Source organism: Centroberyx affinis, unplaced genomic scaffold, assembly GCF_046629955.1.
Source record: "Centroberyx affinis isolate AG114_WGS23_722 - 3 ecotype Tasmania unplaced genomic scaffold, CSIRO-AGI_Caff_v1 ptg001046l_1, whole genome shotgun sequence".
In the NCBI taxonomy this organism is placed as follows: Eukaryota; Metazoa; Chordata; class Actinopteri; order Beryciformes; family Berycidae; genus Centroberyx; species Centroberyx affinis.
This window is the reverse complement of record NW_027279600.1, coordinates 215154-235000: the sequence shown is the minus strand read 5'-3', so window position 1 is coordinate 235000 and position 19847 is coordinate 215154. Positions and strand designations below refer to the sequence as shown.

Below are 19847 nucleotides of genomic sequence, written 5' to 3'. Positions count from 1 at the left end.
TTAAAAAAAAAAAAAAATACGCTATCACACAAAAGACACAACAAATTTTCTAAGATATTGTCATGCAAGTCAAGTGCCAGTATAGAGTGTGTTATTTGGCTTCTGTAGGGTAGAGATTTCAGAGCAATCCAGGACAATGTGTTTTTGCCAGTGCATTCTCCTCTGGGCCCCACAACAAAGAGATGAATTTATGGTCTAGGCTGAGACCGGAAAAACCCAGGCTGTATTGAGAGGAAATCTGCTCCCTCTGTCTTTCTATGCATTTGTGTGTCTGTTGTGTGTGTGTGTGTGTGTGTGTGTGTGTGTGTGTGTGTGTGTGTGTGTGTGTGTGTGTGTGTGTGTGTGTGTGTGTGTGTGCACGCGCGTGCGTGCATGAGTGATGCATGCCCCTGAGTGGTCTCTCATCTCCAGTACAGGTGAAACTTAACGGACTGGAGTGCTGCACCAGTGGGGGTGTACTTACAAAACAGTAAAAAAAACACAAAAAAGAGGCGTGCGGGTGTGACAGACGGACAGCGGAGAGCGAACGAGAAGGGGCGAGGCGAATTCATTAAAAATGGATCAGTACCGTTATGTCCTTTGTGCTGCCCTGTGTGATGTGGCAGCTCTGGGGTTACTGTCACTTTGGCAGGTACGATGAAAGATGTGAGTTTCAGGAGAGAGGGAATTCAGAATGACCTGCTTGGGGGGAAAAAAGTCAGCTCGGGTCTGAGTCTGACATTTCTGAATGGGAGCTGAAGGCTCTCAGTCACCACAGGTAGGTACACTTGTGCTGTGCGACAATACACAACTAGGCCACTGTTCCCATCCAAGACACAAATAAAAACATACACTCACCGCATCATGCTATCTACTAGGGACTTATCCTAGAACACAACAGCAAACTGATGCTCAGCAATAGCCAAAATCCCAGCTTTAACCAAGTAATAAAGCATTAACATTCTCCCCTTGTATGTGATGAGACTGTGTGACCAGGACAGAGTTGGTAGGTGCGTGGGTGGGTGGGGCAGACACTAATGTATTAGTTATCCACCTCGAGTCCCAGGGGTGCTCCGAGAACAGGTGTGCTGCTAATAACTCATAATTATTCTGGGAGCAGAAAACACATTCAGAATAATGGATCCTGATGCGGAACGCTCAATAAACAATTATGGCCGCTGGGGAATGGCAGCTGTCCCGCAACAGGAGAGGGGAACCAAATTAGCTGACCAGGTGTGCAGACGCCCCAACTTCTACTGGATTAGGAGAAGAGAATTAAAGAGAGAGAAAGAGAAAGAGAGAGAGGTAGTGTGGTTGTGTGTGTGTGTGTGTGTGTGTGTGTGTGTGTGCATACTTTTCTAGACACAAAACAGAGGGAGAGAGAAAGAGAAATGAGAGAAACAGAGAGGGTGCGAAAAGACAGAAAGAAATAGTGCTGTGACAGTCCAAACAGCTGCCCTTGGGAGCTTCCTGCTAAAACAGAAAGAGTGAACATGACAACGGTTGGTGTGACAAGACAAGAGCCTTGTTTCCATTGCAGCTGCCCCCTCAGCATTCCCTCTGAGTGACAGGCGTCCCCTCTCAGTCGCAGCAGGTCAAGAGGCAGAGTAGAGGCTGTGGCATTACATAGAGGGAAGGCCACAGCTTGAAGGAAGAGATTGGTTGCAATTTAGGCAGAGAGTCGAAGTCCTGCTCTCAATCAATCTAAACCATGCTCTACAGAAGTCATGCAGCACTGATGTCCAGACAATCCAGAAAATGGATTTGTGAAGGCTATCAAGCACATCAATGCAGCCTCACCACTAACTAACGGAGCCATTTCCTGGGTCCAGGCCACCCTGTGATGCCACCATGCGCAGAGAGGGGGCGCCACCTACAACTACTTGCTCTCCGTCAGACACAGGCATTGAGCAGTGCATGCTGGGAAAGAGCTACAGCGCCAAAGCATGGGAAAAAGCTAGAGCTCATAGTTTGTAGAAGAGATGAGAGGATGAGGAAAAGGAGTAGTTATAAAGCAAGGCAGAGAGGGAATATGGGGGAACAGCATTCCTACCATTTGGCAGTGACAGAGATAAGTTCCTTATAAATGACCCATTATAGCTGCTCTTTGCATCTCAGCTTTGCAAGGCTCATTCTTCTAGCAATTACTGTATAGATGTATATGAACCTTACTTTGGGGCTCTGACCAGTCTGACCAGTGTGTAAATAATGTAGCAGTGCTGCAGTAGTGTTTAATAATCCCTGTAGAGGCAAAAGGGAAAGTCTTCACTTTCAATAATTCAGCAGGGAGGGCATGGCAGGCAGCTGCCTCCCCCACGCCATACAAAGGGCACTGAGGAGGTCTCCAACACATGACAATACAGACTTTGTGAGTGCATATTCCATACAAGTTAACACACAATGGGGTGTGTCCCGCCTACAGTTTCTGCCTCTCCCTGTAGGTATAAAGTGAACAGGTTATAACCTGCCCTTTACTGCTCTTAGTATGTCTCCAAGTCATCCAGAGTTGACGCAGGCTTTCATACCTGCTTAAAGGTCAACTCATGTAGTGGATGAAGCTTATAGGTCAAGGCTCAGTTATCTGTACTTATAGAAACTTGTATATTAAAACATTTCCAATTGCAAAAGCTTTCCCCAATGCACTGACTCTGGTGAAAGAAACATTTTGAAGCGTTACTGGAAACAAGGGTGCATGCAACTCAATATAGTGTTACTTAATTCTCCTTAAATCTCCTTACTTTTCCTCATAATTACACTATTCAACTTACTCCTTTCTGCAAGAGAGTAGCTAGATGTAAGTTCAAGAAGATTTTATTACCAATCCACTGATTTCTTGGTGAAATTTACATACTTTTAATGCTCAGTTTGGCTAGAGTCCTATCCAGTGTGGTTGTAAGCATAATTGAGGCCATGGCTCTGGTTAAACACTTGTTGAAGCTGAGATGCAATAAAAACAGAATAACTTCTTAGCTGTTCCCCCGGACTAACAACTGTGAATAGGTAGGCTATGCCCTCCACATTAGCAGGGAGGAGAGAAAGAGGGAGAGAAACTAATAGAGAGAGAGAGAGAGAGAGAGAGAGAGAGAGAGAGAGAGAGAGAGAGAGAGAGAGAGAGAGAGAGAGAGAGAGAGAGAGAGAGAGAGAGAGAGAGGGAGGGAGGGAGGGAGTAGGTAGTGAGTACAAAGTGCAGTTTGTCATTCAGGCGCACACATGCTGCTTGGCACACGCCCCATACCTGCCAGAAGTCCTGCAGAGAGGGAGGGGCAGAACGGGGAGGGGATGGAAGGGAGGGAAACAGACAGGAGGGCAGAGAAGGAGGGATGGGGAGTTTATGGGTGGAGAACGGGGATTAGTGAGGAGGAATGATTGTGGGAGGAGACAGGTGGAGAAAAAGGGGGGATTTAGGGAGACAGGGAGTTGAGGATGATGGTTATTCATGGGGAAAGGGAGAGAGAGAAAAAATGGAGGGATTACTTGTTATGTGAAGGAGAGGGGATGGTTGCTAAGAGCACGAGAGAATAAACAACAGTTAACATTAACAACGGCAAGTTACATCAACATTACATTACGGCAGCTGAAAGTATGCCTACACGATAAAGGGTAGGAGTAGAAAAACTGATAGATGGTGTGAAGTAACAGAGGGGAGAGGTGCGATGAAACAGTTGGTTAAGCAAACACAAGAGATCCCATTTAAAATCGACATAGAGAGTAGGTGTTGTCCCCAAGACAGGAAAACATAAAAATAAATCAAATATGGTGAGTCAACATGAACAAAAGGTTGTTAAACATCAATATAGGGTAAGTAATGTTTGTTTTACATACGCACACTGAACCTGGAACGAATTAGTGTGTCAGGTGGAGAGGGGAGGGGAGGGGGGAATATAGTGGGAGGTTATAACACGTACACTTTTGCACATTCCACTAGCGAACGGCGGCGAAACAGTATGCATGTGAAAAATATCTTCATTGGCTCGGCTATATCTAAATAAAACCACGGAGAATGAGACACAGAGGTCTTTTAAGAAAGCTCTCAAGGGCCGCATTCTAATATTGCATTTCTCTGTGCCATCTACCATAGTCTTCATCCTAGTTTGGTCCCCTAGCTCCGCTTGCACCTCACCACACCCTCTGCTGAACCTCACAATTTACATACACTCTCTACATACACTGCTCCAATATTCATGGTGCAGCAATTTCATGTTGGGGTAATTCATTGTAGTGTTTTTTACATGTAGAGTACATTTCATGGCTTCTTGGAGCGAGGGAGCACTGAGGGGTTTTCCCTCCTGCAGCCAGCCTGAGGGGACTATCAAGCTAATCAGGCGCAGGCATGTGTCTGTAAGGGCGAAGAGGGGAGGGCAGAGCCTGAGAGGGAGGCGGGTTTTCGGGCCACTCCGGCTACAGCAGGGAAATCTCAGGAGCCATATATCACAGAAAACCCATGAGTAAAGAGATTTCTCATGCAAATAGGAAACAGAAAGCCTTGAGATATGGACGACATTTACATGAGCAGGCGAGGGCCACGAGACAGCTTCATGTTCGCTCTCAATCAATGTATAGCCCAAGCTCTTTGGTTAAGATGCTTTTGAACTGTGGGCAGATGAAAGTTCTGGGGACTCTCTAAAAAAGGTATGGCTTAGTTAAATCACTCACATATGAGGGAGTGGAAGTGGGGAGGTTAGGACAGAGAAATGGACCATGTGCTGACTTCCGCTGTGCTTTAGTTGACTCCGACATGGAGGCGGGGTACCGAGTGATTCATCATCATACAAGCCTGGGGGCAGGTGGGTCTTATAATGAGGTTAGAAACACTACTATAATCAACACAGTGATGATTGGCCAACACTAAATTAGTGTGGGTGGGTGGCTGCTGGGGCTGAGATTAACCTCCCTGGGATAGGTGAGAGGACAGGAATGGTGAAAATCAATAAGAGGGGAAAAAGAAATGGAAATAATGATGTAGGTGACTTATAATGATGGCTTCTATCTTCCTCACTGTGAACAGAGACGAGCTATCATTGTAGAGTACAGAGAGTGTACTCCTATAAGTCAAACTGTAGCCATAGGGAGGCTTAGCCTGTCCAAGGTTCACCTGCTGTTATTGCCTTTAAATAGGTCATTATGCACTGGGCAGGCCACTTTGTACATGTCACTCTTAATGATTAAGTGTGGAGCCGCTCTGTTAGAGAGCCAGGCTTTTCTGAACTGGTTTTAACTTGCTGCATGCTTTGCCTTTGAGGGCAGATGGTTGTAGGATTCCAGCATTAAGTTTAAAGCAATACTGTACTTTCTTGACAAATGCAGAACACTGAAAAATTATTTGGCACAGCCAATGGTGGTAGATGACTGTTAAGGAACTACATAAAACTATCGGTGCGTTTCATTAGTCGTTCTAACCCGCTCTCGTTGACTTCCCCTCGGGGGAATCCCCTTTGCCATCTGCTGTGCCATTCAATTACTCTGATGACTCAAGTGAACTTTCTGAGATCGGCCCTTCGAAGGCAGAGGGAGCGAGTCAACAACGATCTAGACTTCAGGAGCGCATTTTGTCCAGAATGCATTGTGATCGTTTGTCATTTCCTCTGCATGACGCACTGGCAGAACAAGTGGGTTACACTCAAATAAACATATCAATCAATCAATCAATCAATCAATCAATCAATCAATCAATCAATATATAAGTAAACAAACAATATGTAGAGGATTTAGACTTAAATCCAATGAAACAGGGCTTATAAATGCTATCCTGCTAAGTGAAATATTGCTTTGATGCAATTATGCAAATGAACAGACACGGTGGCGCACCACTGCACTCCTGTTGCAACACTCCTTATTTTAGAGGCACGTTCTGACTCTTAAGTGTGTCACTTTACAGCTAATAGATAGGATAGCAATCACTTTCTTTTAAGGGGCACTGTTTTAATGTCACAAACATTTATGTGACAACAGGGACTGAATTATTACTGAGATGGGGCACATTTTGTGTTGTCACAAAAACTTTGGGAGCTCATCTGTGGTAGTGCTGATATCTCATTAGTTCAGGATTGCCATGAGAAGCATTTGCCATCTCCAAACATGGGGTTTCTTGATAGATGAAAACCAGAGTGATGTTTTAATGATTTATTTTTGCTCTTGGGTGATGGCTTGTTAAATTGCAATGAAAATCCACCAAGGAAAAATGCAGTCAGCTCCAAAACTATTTGGAAAGCAAGATATTTTTGAATCTCTGCTCTGTACTCAATTACTTTGGATGCAAAATAATGTGGTGTAGTAAAGTAGCAGACAGCAAAGCAGTAAAGCCTAGTAAAGTAAAGTAAAGACTATATACTATACTAAACTATATTGAATCAATCAACAGTTTAAACAAGCAGTTTTCTTTATTTTTGGAACTGACCAACCCATAAAGTGACTTACACTAACTGCTGGTCACAACTAAAATGTTTTGTACATAAGTTTCTGGATGCAGAAAAACACTTCAATACATTAACATTAATATCCACTAAAAATGTATATTATATTACATTATATTATTAAATTCTGTAGTATATTATATAATAATATATCATATATATTTATATTGATCATTAAAACAGATGTATACACACAAGATGATTAGCCATTGATAGCTAATGTTGTTCAAAAGTTCAGGAACGGTCGGTCAGCTTTGGCCAAGTTTCCTTTGGTGGCTTAGCTTTGGCCTCTAGCAAGTTGTTGCTCAAATCACTGGTGGTCTATGCCCTTATTTTTTTTACAGTCTATGCTCTGTGCACATGGTAAGATTTAAACATTATACACAGAGTATAATTTACAGAGTAATTATGCTTGCACACAACATGTTGCTAACTTACAGTGGTTGGGACAATGTAGCTTCCAACTCAGTTTTGTAAAGTGATACAACAATGTGTTGCACAGTTACACATCAAAAGTCTGCATTTTGCCAGCAGCCAGTTGTAGTTGTGTGTGTCATGGTAGAATTCAAATGTCCACACCTCCCCAGTTCCAAATATGTATGAAGTATGTTTGTTTTGTAATTTTGTAGTTTTGTAGTTTTGTAATGTTAATAGTTTGCCCTCCCAGTGTAATTTCAATGAGCAAAATATCAGTTTTCTTCAGAACACTAATGCTGCAATTAATTAAATAAGTAGTTTAATTGATTAATTAAACTACAAAAGCCACAGAAAAACAACCACAAGGCACTCTCACATATTGACTGGGTTTTGGTGAGCCTGTGGGAATATGAGTTGACCTGTGAAATGACATGGAACATGTAATTTGTTTCTTTAATCAGAGTTAACAATGTCTGATATTCGCTTTCAATTTAACAACTGACAGTCCTTAACTTATTCCCGCCCTATTGCATTGAAATGACACAATCGTTTTCAAAATCTGAATTATTTTTCCATCTGTGTGTACACATATTTTAAAACCCAAGTAAGTAACAATTTATGCTGTAACTGTATTCCTGGTGTTATAAAGCTTAATTATCAAATAAGGATGGTAGTTATAATGTCATTCTGCTTAATATTTTCTGAATGGAAATAAGCTCAATACTTGATAATACTGAGTTAAGTTCATCTATCCAATATCCCTTTAGAAAAGCTGACAAAAAGGAGAAAATAGACAGAAAACAGAGTTAAGGAATAAGTATAAATTATTAGGATAGTATAGTATAAAATAGGGCATAAAGCTGAAGTTAGATGTTAAGTGCAGGATTTTCTCATTAATAAAGCTCTCATTACAAATAGTAGCCCCAGTGATCTACTTAGTGTTTTCATTTGGTCCATTTTGGAAATTCACAAGCTTGATTCCCAGCTATTCTCAGAGATGAAGTTATCCAGTGGGAAGGGGAAATAACCTCTAATAACATACTATTAGAATGCAGCTTACTGAGGAAATGCAACATAGCACCAATGGTCATTATGATAATTCATTTTACAATGATATTTATAAAGAAATCCTACAAGGGTTATCTTTAATTGAATTTCTGAGCTGGGGATGAAGCATTTATGAAACCTGATTATAAAAGTGTTGTTGCTGTTGCCGTTGTTACCCTAGCTATTGAGGAGACTAACTGTCTCCTCAATAGCTAGGGTAACCACTCTTGATCCCTTGCCTGCCTCACCACCCAGACGCCCACGTCTTACCTTGCCATCATAGCGCTTCACCATGAACTGATCCAGGCCCAGGTCTGAAAATGAGACAGAGGGATACAGAGAGACAGAGGGAGAGAGAGTGAGAAACAGAGACACACTCACAGATAAAGAGAACAATAATAGAGCAAGCGTGATGAGACATGGATTGAGCATGAAACAAAGAGAAGGAGAGAATTTACTGTTCATACTACTGTGACAGACAAGGGCAGACTAGCTACACAGCAAGGGCATTTATCCGTGGCATGAAATAGAGCAAATGTATTTACTGGGTGTCACTGCAATAACTCACTGTAATCACTGACATGTGCCAGAGATTAATAACAGCCATTACCAACCCATTTCCATGTTCCCAATTCTTTGAAATAGAATCTCACCAGCATTCAACTTTGATTCTTCTGATCATGAATCATAGCAAAATTCTAAGTCTGGGTTTATTTGCTCAACCCAGGTCAGCAGCACTGAGTGAGGTGAGCACTTAACAGCATTCAAAATGAGGGGCAGAGAACAAAGGTGGCTGCTGCTGGTGGTCACTCACGTGATAAGGGCGTAGATCTCGCCTGTCCAATCTAAACCCTCATTTTCTATGCATGGTGGTCTGAATTGATCAGTATAAGGTGTCAGAGGAAATCAATGTCATTATGCCACAGTAACACAATGAATAATGAAACAGAATGACTGTCAGGGAAATTAATAATGTATTGCGTTCCCTCCTCCCCATTTTCTTCTGCTCATCTTTCACTATAGTATTCATTCCCCTCCATCCAACCTCATCTGGTCAGGGTGACGACCCTCACCCTGCCTGGTCGCGACTTGATGACATCATGCTGCTTCACAACAAAGTGCAGCTCTCGACTGACATCACAGGTGCTGGGGTCAACAGTTTATGGTGCTAATGAGATGCTAGTTAGGACTGTTGGAAGCCCCTATCTTTCGCAGCTTTTTCTCATCTACACATCAAACAAAAGATTACAAGCTCTAGAAAGCAGTTCACACACATAGGATGAGTGCAGGAGAATGTGTAGCCTATGTCTTTAGTGTGCAGCAGTCTCTTGTCTTACCAGTCTTAGGTTCAAAGGATGATGCCTTATATTTCTGGATCCTATGTATTTCTAAGCAAAGCAACCGCTGCCATTTATTTCATTTCTTTAGTTGAATACTAATTCTGCTCCCTGGAAGGACAACAAAAATTTAGATTTTTCCCAATTCTCTATTCTACTTCAAGCATGAAAAATTAATTCTGAATTGTGGAAAATAATACTGGGTCTAAAATCTACCTGTAAGTTGATATCATACACTACATGAGGCAGTGGTTCTCAGCTGTTTAGCGCTGAGACATGCTCCAGTGAAAAAACAAAACAAATTCCAAGGCATACCAATTTATTGATTGCTTGAAACAGTCGCACAAACCCTTGTTATCACGCTGGAAGGCTAGTAGCACACCGAGCTGCTACATCAGTCTCAAATTAGATTGACTTTGAGGGCTAGGGTTAGAGAGTATAATCTCATTAAACTGAATATTAATTAAGTAAATATAATTTTGTTTGACACTGGCATTATCAGCATTGGAGGAAAACCTCACCACACAGATAGAGAACCTCTGCAATAGGCCACCACCTTCCCCTATTCTGCTGTGATGATGGACAAGTAAATACATGCAACACCTTATCAATCCTGCATTCCCTTCCAATTCAAATTTGGAAAAAATCTAACAGGGGTCAAGCAGTATGGCCCGTGGCGTCACTGCATTCTGACTGCATCAATAATCCCTTAACCTCAGGTCAGCAATCACAATCGACAGAGAGTCAAAGGAGAATATGACTATCTCCAGACCCTGTCCAAACAGACAAATCAAAATGAAATAAATGGGGAGTTAAAACTGGTTTATAATACATTCATCAGGTACCCAAGGGAAAAACCTGCTGAGCAAGAAAATAAAAAAAGCAGCCGAATTTATCAGTAAGTCATCAGCCATTGAAGCCTTATCATTATTATTATTGTTATAATAACACAGAGAGCTTGACCAGGGAGTCCGCTGGGTAATCTCACTGTGGCTGTGAGCTTGGAGAGGAGGAGGAAAGGACTGCCTGCGAATTAAAGGCACTGACTGCAGTCTCTCTTGGGTGTTTCTTCTACTTTCTTGCACCTTCCCTCATCCAATAGAGCTCAGCTCAGCATTATTACTTTAATTCCAGTTTGGAAGGGCTGAGGAAGGGATAGAGAAAGGGAGAGATGGCGGTCAAAAAGAAGGTGGGGGATAGTGCCGGGCCAAGGGGTGGAAGGCGCTGGAGGGGCCAAGCGAGGGAAAGGGTGGTAAACAGATGGAAGTGCTGAGGTGTGCAGGGCAGGCAGCACGGACGTGACAGGCCCAGCAAAGACCAAATTAGCAGATGACACTTCTGGCTTGCCTCCATCGCTGTGGTTGAATGTTAAGGATAGAGCTGCAACGATTAATCGATTAATCGTTTAGTTGTCAACTATTAAATTAATCGCCAACTATTTTGATAATCGATTTGAGTAATTTTTTAAGAAAAATAAGCCAAAATTCTCTCATTCCAGCTTCTTAAATGTGAATATTTTCTGGTTTCTTTACTCCTCTATGACAGTAAACTGAATATCTTTGGGGTGTGGACATTTGAGGATGTCATCTTGGGCTTTGGGAAACACTGATCGATATTTTTCACCATTTTCTGACATTTTACAGACCAACCAACTAATCGATTAATTGAGAAAATAATCGTCAGATTAATCGACTATGAAAATAATCGTTAGTTGCAGCCCTAGTTCAGGATGTAAGGGCGCTCACACATTGAGCATTCAACCATAAGTCTGTAACGGAGGCTAATATACTCGTGCACTGCAAAACGTCACACAAAACGAACTGAATTCTAGTGCACTAGAATAACCTGTTCTAGACCGATAGACAAGTATGGCGCTGAAACGATGCTATGCCAAATTAAGCTCCCTGCCTTCCCAACCCTCCCATGGCTGATGATCAGATATCTCTCACTATCTCTGTACGTGACGCCTAAGATCTGTTCTGGTTTGAACCCGTTAATTAATACACCAACTGCTGTGTGGTAATGTCATCCTCACACCTACCCTTCTAGCGTTTCCCTCAACTCAGCATGATCGGACAACCTGTCACTTCCCCACCTTTCAGCTTCCCTTCATACTTGTGAACATGGTCAGAGGGACCTTCATACGGCAACTGGCATAAGTCCTCAACTGCCAACCATTTGCTGAATGTTCCTGTCCCTGGATGGAGCAGAGGGGGGGATTTGGTGGGCAATGCTCTACTGGGGTGAACTGAAATCCTTTGGCAGTGCCAGCTGAGAACATCTCACCTTAATGACCTCCATGTGTGTGCTGTGACACATGAGAGGTCTCCGGGATGCATTTAGGGCTAAATTCCTGGGTGAGGTGCAGGGTGAGCCGCACTAACTAATGTCTACATAGTTGGGCACAGGGACAAATAAGGATGGATAACAAGATTGAAAAATATAGAAAGGGAGGAGGAGCATGTCAGTGGATGGGAGAGGGAAGCGGTCACTGACAAAGACTGAGCGAGGCGAGGGAAGAGAGAAGACTCACTCTCAGGCTGCTTCTCGTTGGGGGTGATGGAGCGCACAAAGTCCTGCGGTGTCATGTAAACCTCAGCATCTCCATGCTCACTGATGACTTTCAGCGTGGCAAAGTAGCGGAAAATCTTGTCTGGGGTCGAGTAGGCCCTTATCCTGTTCTCATACTCCATCACCTGCCAACCACAGAAGGAGCACAGTTAATGATAAGGAATGGTCTTTTTTGTGGGGGGGCTCACACATTAGGCATGAGCAGCATTTCCTAATATATGTAATCATCAAAGAAGCCAGCAATATTCCAACCTGTGGGTAGCGAGGTAAATAAAGTAAAAGGGGGTTAAGAGCAGAGTGGAGAGAGAGTGAAGGAATGACTAGAATAGAGAAGCAGGTAGCAGCAGGGAAATAAGCTGTCAGTCCTGATGGTCGAGGGATATTAACCTCCCAGTCCCTGACTCCATTACTACAAAATCAGAAAGGGAAGAAAGAAACTTATTTTCAGGATCGGTGTGGCTGACATGTAAACTTGAGGGGAGACTGGGGGACTATCACATCACATTATTACACAAAGCTGTCTGTCTCACTCATGCATGATGAAAGAAAACAAATGAAAAGGGGTAACAGCAAGGCATCACTTACACACTGTAGTCCAACAATTTGGGAAATACAAAAAACAATTTATTTATTCAACTCTTTTATACACACATTAGCTACGCCAATGTTTGCCTCCACACTGGCGTTATCCGCTTTTCACCAGAAACATGTTTGGAGCAGACGCAGCGTAGCTGGGAAATAGAGAGCCAAAATATTTTCTGTTTGGGAGCAGGGTTCAGCCATAATGCACACAGGCGATTATTTATTGCGGTGTTGAATGTTTGTACAGGGTACAAACCGCCTGGGGACAAAGTACAGCACACATTTTACTATTGAGGCTGTTCGCAGCTTTGAACACAACCTTCTTTTGTGATACTTCTTAGCTTTAATAATGATCCTTTTCCGATTATTTTTGATTACTTTTACAACAATATTCACACATAGCCATTGTCTAAACTAATTGCACCACAATATCAGATTTACTACTTATTTAGACCTCAGAGTCATTACAATACTGTGAGGTCAACAGAAGTACTTAATGAGTTCAAATGTTTGTTAAGGCTGTATGTGAGAGAGAGAGAATAGCTATGATTGTGTGCCTTGATGCTGGTCCCCCCTCTTTAGCAGACCCTATTGGTCTTTGGGGAAATCACAGGAGCATGTCCCCAGAAGAACTAACCATTAGTGTATGGATGAGAGGTTATAGGACAGTCGAGTGGTGATGCCAGAGGGTGCCTGACTGATGGAGAGCTTGGGCAACTTTGTTATCTCTCTGGCTCTCATCTCCTCAGATTTACCGGCTATTGATCTCAGCATCACCCACACTGATGGAGGCTGAAGCTCTGCCTTTTAAGTATTCAGCCATTTGTGATCTCTCTCTCTCTCTCACAAACACACACATACGCAACCAGGAAGATTGAAACTCGTCACACCATTTATTTATTTGCTCACATTTTCAAAGATTTTTGGATAACATCTGAGAGTTGGCATCAACAGTGATAAATCAGCTTAAAAGTTGGAAGGTGGAAGTATTACATTTTATAACACACTTTCAGGGTGAATATTCCCTTCTGCTGCAGAATTTTGCATTTACAGAAAGTACTGATCGCCAATTTGCCACTGAAAAGAGCAAAAGGCTGTCTGGATGTGGATAAAGGAAAATGGCAGGTGCATGGCAGGACCAAGAAACACAAAAGAAATATTCTCAGGAAAAACTGTATTTTATGTCACTGTGACAGAAAGCTGTGTCATATCTTAGATTTTGTAGAGCTGTCGCCACAAAACTCCATCAACACTTGACAATTTCAAGGATGGTCGCAGTCTAGACACGACCATGTGCACACGCACGCACAAACATACACACACTGAATTTATGTTACAGACAATGTTTTATCAAAACTAGGCTCTGTGCCTGACATTCGGAGTGCGCTAGCAAAAACAACCTGCACCAGCACACTAGTTAATCCTGCCTGTGGTGCAGTAGAGACACGCTCCCAGACATCAATTAGTTTTCAGCGGACAATGGCTGCAGATGTCCCAATGCATCATATTTTGTTTGGAGAAGTGGCACCTATTGTTAATAGCCTTTCCTCTTTTCCTTCTCCCTGTTCCTCAGACAGTAATGATGTACTGTGGCACAAACTTTGTTTGGTTGGCATCATATCAAAGGCGCTCATCTTTCCTCTTCTGCTTGTCCTTTGTCATCCACTGCCTTATTAACAGCAATGAAATCTTTTGGGTGGTACATTTATGACAGTAGAAATGCATGCTGATTAGGTTTGTGCGTTTCCATAAAATATTCTGTCAAAATACACTGACACTTGCTTATTGGACATTGACTGGGAGTGCTCTGAAAACACCTTCCTGGAGATCAATTAAATGGCAGACTGATGGAATGGCTGAATGTATATTGTTTATCGATTACCTTGCGGTCACGGAATCCAGAGCGTGGTTTCTTCTTTTTCCCCTCACCGCCGCCATCCTCTTGCCCCTCATCTCCACTGCTGGCCTCCACCGATTTCTCAGACTCCGCCTCAGATTCTGCATCTTTAACAAACTCAGCTTCCTCTCTCTCTGGTTGCTCAGCGTGTCGGACGGAAGGCCCTGCATCTGCATATGCTCTGGGTTTCAACAAGTGAACACAGCTCAGATTAACACCTAAGGGACCTGCAGGGAGGTTTCCATGTCATTTGGCAAGGGGGTTAATTAAAACATAGCAATATATCTTTGTGCTTGCTCCGGTACCATATGGGAGCACTTGAGCATATAGCTGGGATACAAAGCTAAGTAGAGTTAAGAGAGAGTGACAGAGAGAGATTGTGTGCTGCACTGTGTACCGTTGTTTGTGCATGTGGAGAGGTTTACCATGGCAAGCTCCCACTTGGCCATTTTCTGACTAAATTGAAAATTGGAATAATTGTAATAAATAGCTGGGTCCTGTCTGGGGGTAGGCTGAATAATTCAGTTTAATGAGACACGGGGAGAATGAGGCCCAGGGTAAAGGCCTGGAACGGTCTCGTCCCGTCAGTCTCAAAAGCCCTGAGGTGCCATCCATCATGCTGCCTCCTTCACCACAGTCATTCTGTCCCCAAAGACCTCTCACATCAACACCCTGCCTACTGTTTTGCCTTAACTAAACACCAGCCTCCTTAGTAATGGAGTGCCATTAAACCCTTCTCACACCTATAGGGTGGTGGCTTGGAATGTCAAAGAAATGTGACTTTAAGAGAGTGAGCAACTCCATGAGGTGGTTTCCCCAACAGAATACAAGCATTGAAGTGCTCTTTAAGTCTTTAGGCTTTAGTCTTTTAGTCGTTAATCTAGGACTATGCTGGATATAGTGTGTATCTAAGAAACCATCCAGAAACATTTCTAAATATCATATCAATCCAGATATCACATATTCTGGGTGGCAGGGTGGACTAGCGCTTAGAGAAACTGTCCTTCAAGCAGAGGACTAAGGTTGAAGCCCTGGTGTTGGCAAGCATCTGCCCTTCTGACTATCTTTGAGCAAGACACTGAGTCACTAACAGCTCCAGGGCAGCTATTCTCTACTTGACCCTGTGCTCTGACCTTCCTTCAGAGGGTAAACAAAGAGAGAATTTCCCTACAGGAGTCAATAAGGTATGACATTATTCTTTGGATAGTCCAAACAAGTCCAAAGGTGCATTAGCCATTACCTTGTCCAGAGCAGTCCAGCACTAGCAGACACACCAGTCACCCCAGCCAGAGCTGCCAGCATCAGCCTCCTTCGGCCAGACCCATGCATCGCCCCACCATGGTAGCGCCGGAACGACTGCACCAGCCCCACCGAAGCTGCCGACAATGCCCGCAGGCGGAACATCCTGCTGAGGAGACAGAGAGAGGGCATGTTTCAACAGAGAAAGCTTACAGAACACTCGAATTGGGAATTTGATTGCATCTCATGATTTATCAAACAGGGCTTACGTAGATTTTGTTTAGGCTGCATTTTGTCCAGCATGTGATAAGAAAAATTAATTCTTGATTCAGCTGAATTACAAATGACCGCATATTGCATAATAACTAGATTAATCCTCTGCCTATGTGATTGTAAATAATGTAATCTGAGAGAACATAACTGTTTCAAATTGCACAACAAAATTATCTCTTCTGAATTCCATGTAGAAATGCAAGCTGGCATAAAGCTAGCATTATGCTACCCCCTTCTCCTCTCCAGTCATAAGTCTTAGGTAAGGATTTAGAGAATTTGCCCAAAAAACTAATTAACACTCATCTAAAGAGGCAAAGCTTAAAACAATAGTACTGCACTCTTGGGATCTGTCTTCCTCCTGCACAGCAGGCAAATCTTTTACCTTCGACAGTCACTGCAAAAATGTCCTGGAATCTTCACACCTGAATTTATAAACAACAGAAAGACCAATGCAAGGATAAAACTAATTGCCACCAGTTCAGCTAAGCTCCAAAACTTCATTTCCGACCAGACTGTTGCTTAATTCATCAGTGTCACGGAAAGATGACTATTAATTAGGTAAGGGGCTACTGGTGTGTATCTGTGGCTCCCGTGTGTGCACTTTTCAAAGCCAGGGATGGAGGAGTTCACTCCACCGAGGCCTGAAGCTGCCACCTGTCGATATTCCATTAACAATTCAGACACCGATTGTCACACTGATTCAGCAGAAAGAAAAAAGAAGACATGGCATATGCTAATTGGAGTGCTCAGCGGCCTATGACAGTGGGGACTGAGGGAAACAGCCTCTTGAGTCTGAATCTAAGCAAGCTTGAATGCACACAATTTCTTCGAAATTGGAGACAGATTGGTGAAAGACTAGCACCAAAGACATTACAGCAACTGGAAAGACTAACCACTGTCTCCATGCAACAGTGCAACCATAATGGTGTAAAATTTCAGTCAATGACCTTAAAATTAGGTTTACTGTTTCTAGTTTAGAGGGCACTTTAAATTAGTACCAAGCAACACTGAACAATAAGCAATAAAATGACAGACCCAAGGCCAGGATTTCTAACCTAAGATAACTTGGTGATGCTTGTAGGTGATCTGCTTGATTTGCATTCAGCCCTGCACCTCTGCACAAACAGAAGCGTGTCCTGACAGAAACACATGCGCACAAAGACAATCAGGCCTAAACAACGCACAAGAGCAGAGAGACAGAGGGACAGACCCAAAACACAGCTCTGTTTTTGTTGATCTGTTTTTGACTCTGAGCAGCCAGCTGAGATCAGCCCATTTAGGCTAGAGTGAGTAATGCCCGCCTGGGCCTCCGAAACACGTCTCCTGAGTTGAAATTAATCATTTTCAAGTCAGCTTTACCCATGATCTGCGAAAGCCCCAGTTGGGGGGGCTCAGAGCTGTGTTGTAGAGAAATGGATTTTTACAGCTGGGGCACACAAGGCTCCCTCCTCCTCATCAGCCTGTCAGAACTTTTCTATCAGGCAAGGGACTCTGGGAATCTGAAAGTTATCTTGTATGAAAAGCAGCCAGCCACACTACAGCTTCAACCCCCTCATCTGTATTCTCCAGGCTCCAGCTCCCCGCAGCTCTCAATACAACCTCCTTATTACTGCCATTTACAATTACAAGTGTATATGAGGTAGGTACCCATGCTACTGATCCTACCTTTGGAGGAGAGACACCTCTTTTGAATCACTTGCAATCAAAAAGTGACCATTCCAGAAAGAAATGCCTTTCATAGGCAAAGGCCTGGGGATGTCTGTGGAAACGGCTGGGATCTATTAGCACCCTATGTAGAATTACACCCAAAGCCAAGCATTAAACATGCTTGGATCAAAGTGAGCGGGAGTTTTTCCTCAGTGTATGTGCTTAACCATTTTCAGCAAAACACCTTGGTGAAGCTTTAGCAGGATGAGCATGAGACAGTCTACAGTATTTTGCAGTAACAAGTGATAAATCCTACACCAATCCTCAGCAAAGGAGGCCTATGATTATTTTAACCCCCTAAAGCCTTTTTTCAGGTTTATCATGCCACATTTTTGTTGATGTCTCAGGTATTACCCTTGTACAGTGGACCAATCCCAAGCACAATCGCAAACCACATCCAGCGTTTCAAAGCTGTGAAGGGTGAATATTGGGACCTGGGATCTGGTAAATAACCATCTCCCTTGGCCATTGACATCCCCCTCCAGCTGACAGGTAGATGTTTAGTTGCCCACAGGAGAGACCTTAGTTCTTAAGCTTTGTTCAAAACTACTTGGAACTTGAACGTTTCCTCAAAACTAAATGGATAAACAAGGATAGGACAGCGTCATCTCAACAGCCTGGGGCACTGAAAAACCATGTTTGTACCCCCAGTTCAGACTATTGATACATTCCTCTCCTGTGGTACTAAACTTTCCAGTTGCAAGATGTTATTAATGCTTCTTCTGTTGCTCAGGGATGTTTTCTGCCTCTAAGCTGTAAATATAAACAGAAAGAAGAGAGTATTGTCATGAGAGCCTGGGGCATTGAAAATGGAGATTTTGCACGCGTACCCCCATTTCAGGGTCTCAAGTCACCAAGTTGGAAACTTTCAGACCTTGGAAAGTTCTGTGCTGTCTTAAATGGTTTTTAAAAAGGATTTTTGGACTGACAGACAACAGGCACAATTGGCCCTTTTCACATTGTCATGGTAACAGCTAAACCGGTGCTTTACAACTTCCTGTGGCAAGTTTCTTTTTGTGAACTATTGACAAACCAATCCTTTGGTTTCCAATTAAGTAATACATAATTACGTATTACTATTAGTAATGGTTACTAGCACTAGATACATAATAACAAATAAAAAAATTTGGGCAGGTTGTGGAGCAATTTAGTGAAGGCCATAGCTGGCAACAGGAAGTTGTACTAATGCACCGGTTTGTCAATGCAGAAGCATTGAGAAACAGAATGTGAAAAGGGCCTATACCAGGCAAAGGCTAGGCCAATTTGACAATGCAGTGACTTATAAGAGTGTTTGCTTAGCTGTTCCTCACTGCCCTGCTGGAAAGTCTATCTTTTACCAACTTAGATGTTAACATTGTTTAAGATGCTACTGAGCTGGTCAAAAATTAAATTGCTTTGCCAACCATGTTGGCAAAGGTGGCATGAACTGGTAAACTAACAGGATCATGGTGAAATGGCCTAAACACAGCTGGCAGCGCAGCTTAGACAGAGCACAGGTGGAGCCAACATAATCCAGTAGCTCCCAAACTGGGGTCCAGGGACCCCCATGGGTCCATGAGGGAATTCCAGGGGGTCCCCCAAAAAAATGAGGAATACATGAATTTTAATGTTACCTGTCTAATTATGATCATTAGTTTCAATCTCCACTGTTATCTACCCACCTACAACACAGACAGACAACAAAAATCTTCTCAGAGGGGCGTCCCAAGGACAAAACCCTTATCACATGGGGGTGTACTGTAAGGAGTGTCTATCTGTGACTTGGGGTCCTTAACATGAAAACTTTTGAGAACCCGTGACTTTGTACATCATTGTCAATTATTGCCAACCGAATGTTTTAGTTACCACCACCAGGGAATGGTACAATGAAGAAAACAAAGCTTGTTCCCATGATGCACAAGGACCCAATGTTTCTAATTGTTATAAATGCAGCAAACGGTTAGCCTAAGCTAAGTAAACCTTGTTGTTGTCAACAGCCTGCCGTGAAATCGCTCTGTCTACCATGCAGAAGGATATGCTGCTGTATTCAAAGTGAGCCCAAACATAAACATATTTTTTGTGACAAAATCTTATTCTTAGCTGGCAGGCATAGCGAGTTTAAGTTAGCAGTAGCTGTCAGATACCTATTTGGTAGGACAGCTAACGCTAGCTAGCGAGCAAGCTAACAGTTAGCGTTAATCGTTAACTGTCAGCTCATTCGTGAAAGACTGCTTCGTTGGAAAGCTGTCTTGGCTAGGAAGCGACTTGGTTACTCACATTCGTTTCAACACAAACGCCAGTCAGTCCAAAATGACAATTTCTTCGACGTTTCAAAATGCGTTTTCTCTCTCTCTCGTCTCTGCAGGGATGGAGTCCAAAACACCAGTTCCGTGTCCAGACAGCAGCCCC

The 19847-nt window shown here is 43.0% G+C and overlaps 1 protein-coding gene across 3 annotated transcripts in view; it reads right to left on the bottom strand.

Moving 5' to 3' along the window:
• Positions 1-19847, bottom strand: part of micu1 (mitochondrial calcium uptake 1) — a 33779-nt gene extending 13932 nt beyond the window's left edge. Inside the window, exons 1-6 of one of the 3 annotated variants that reach the window (XM_071522934.1) lie at positions 19716-19829; positions 15481-15645; positions 14226-14421; positions 11724-11886; positions 8124-8167; positions 3215-3226 (exon numbers count right to left, since the gene is read on the bottom strand). In XM_071522934.1, the coding sequence (XP_071379035.1) occupies positions 3215-3226; positions 8124-8167; positions 11724-11886; positions 14226-14421; positions 15481-15645; positions 19716-19717 (582 nt within the window). In that variant the 5' untranslated portion in view covers positions 19718-19829. Of the gene's footprint in view, positions 1-3214; positions 3227-8123; positions 8168-11723; positions 11887-14225; positions 14422-15480; positions 15649-19715 lie in introns of all 3 variants that reach the window. The other 2 variants (XM_071522933.1, XM_071522932.1) reach the window with 2 other exon arrangements.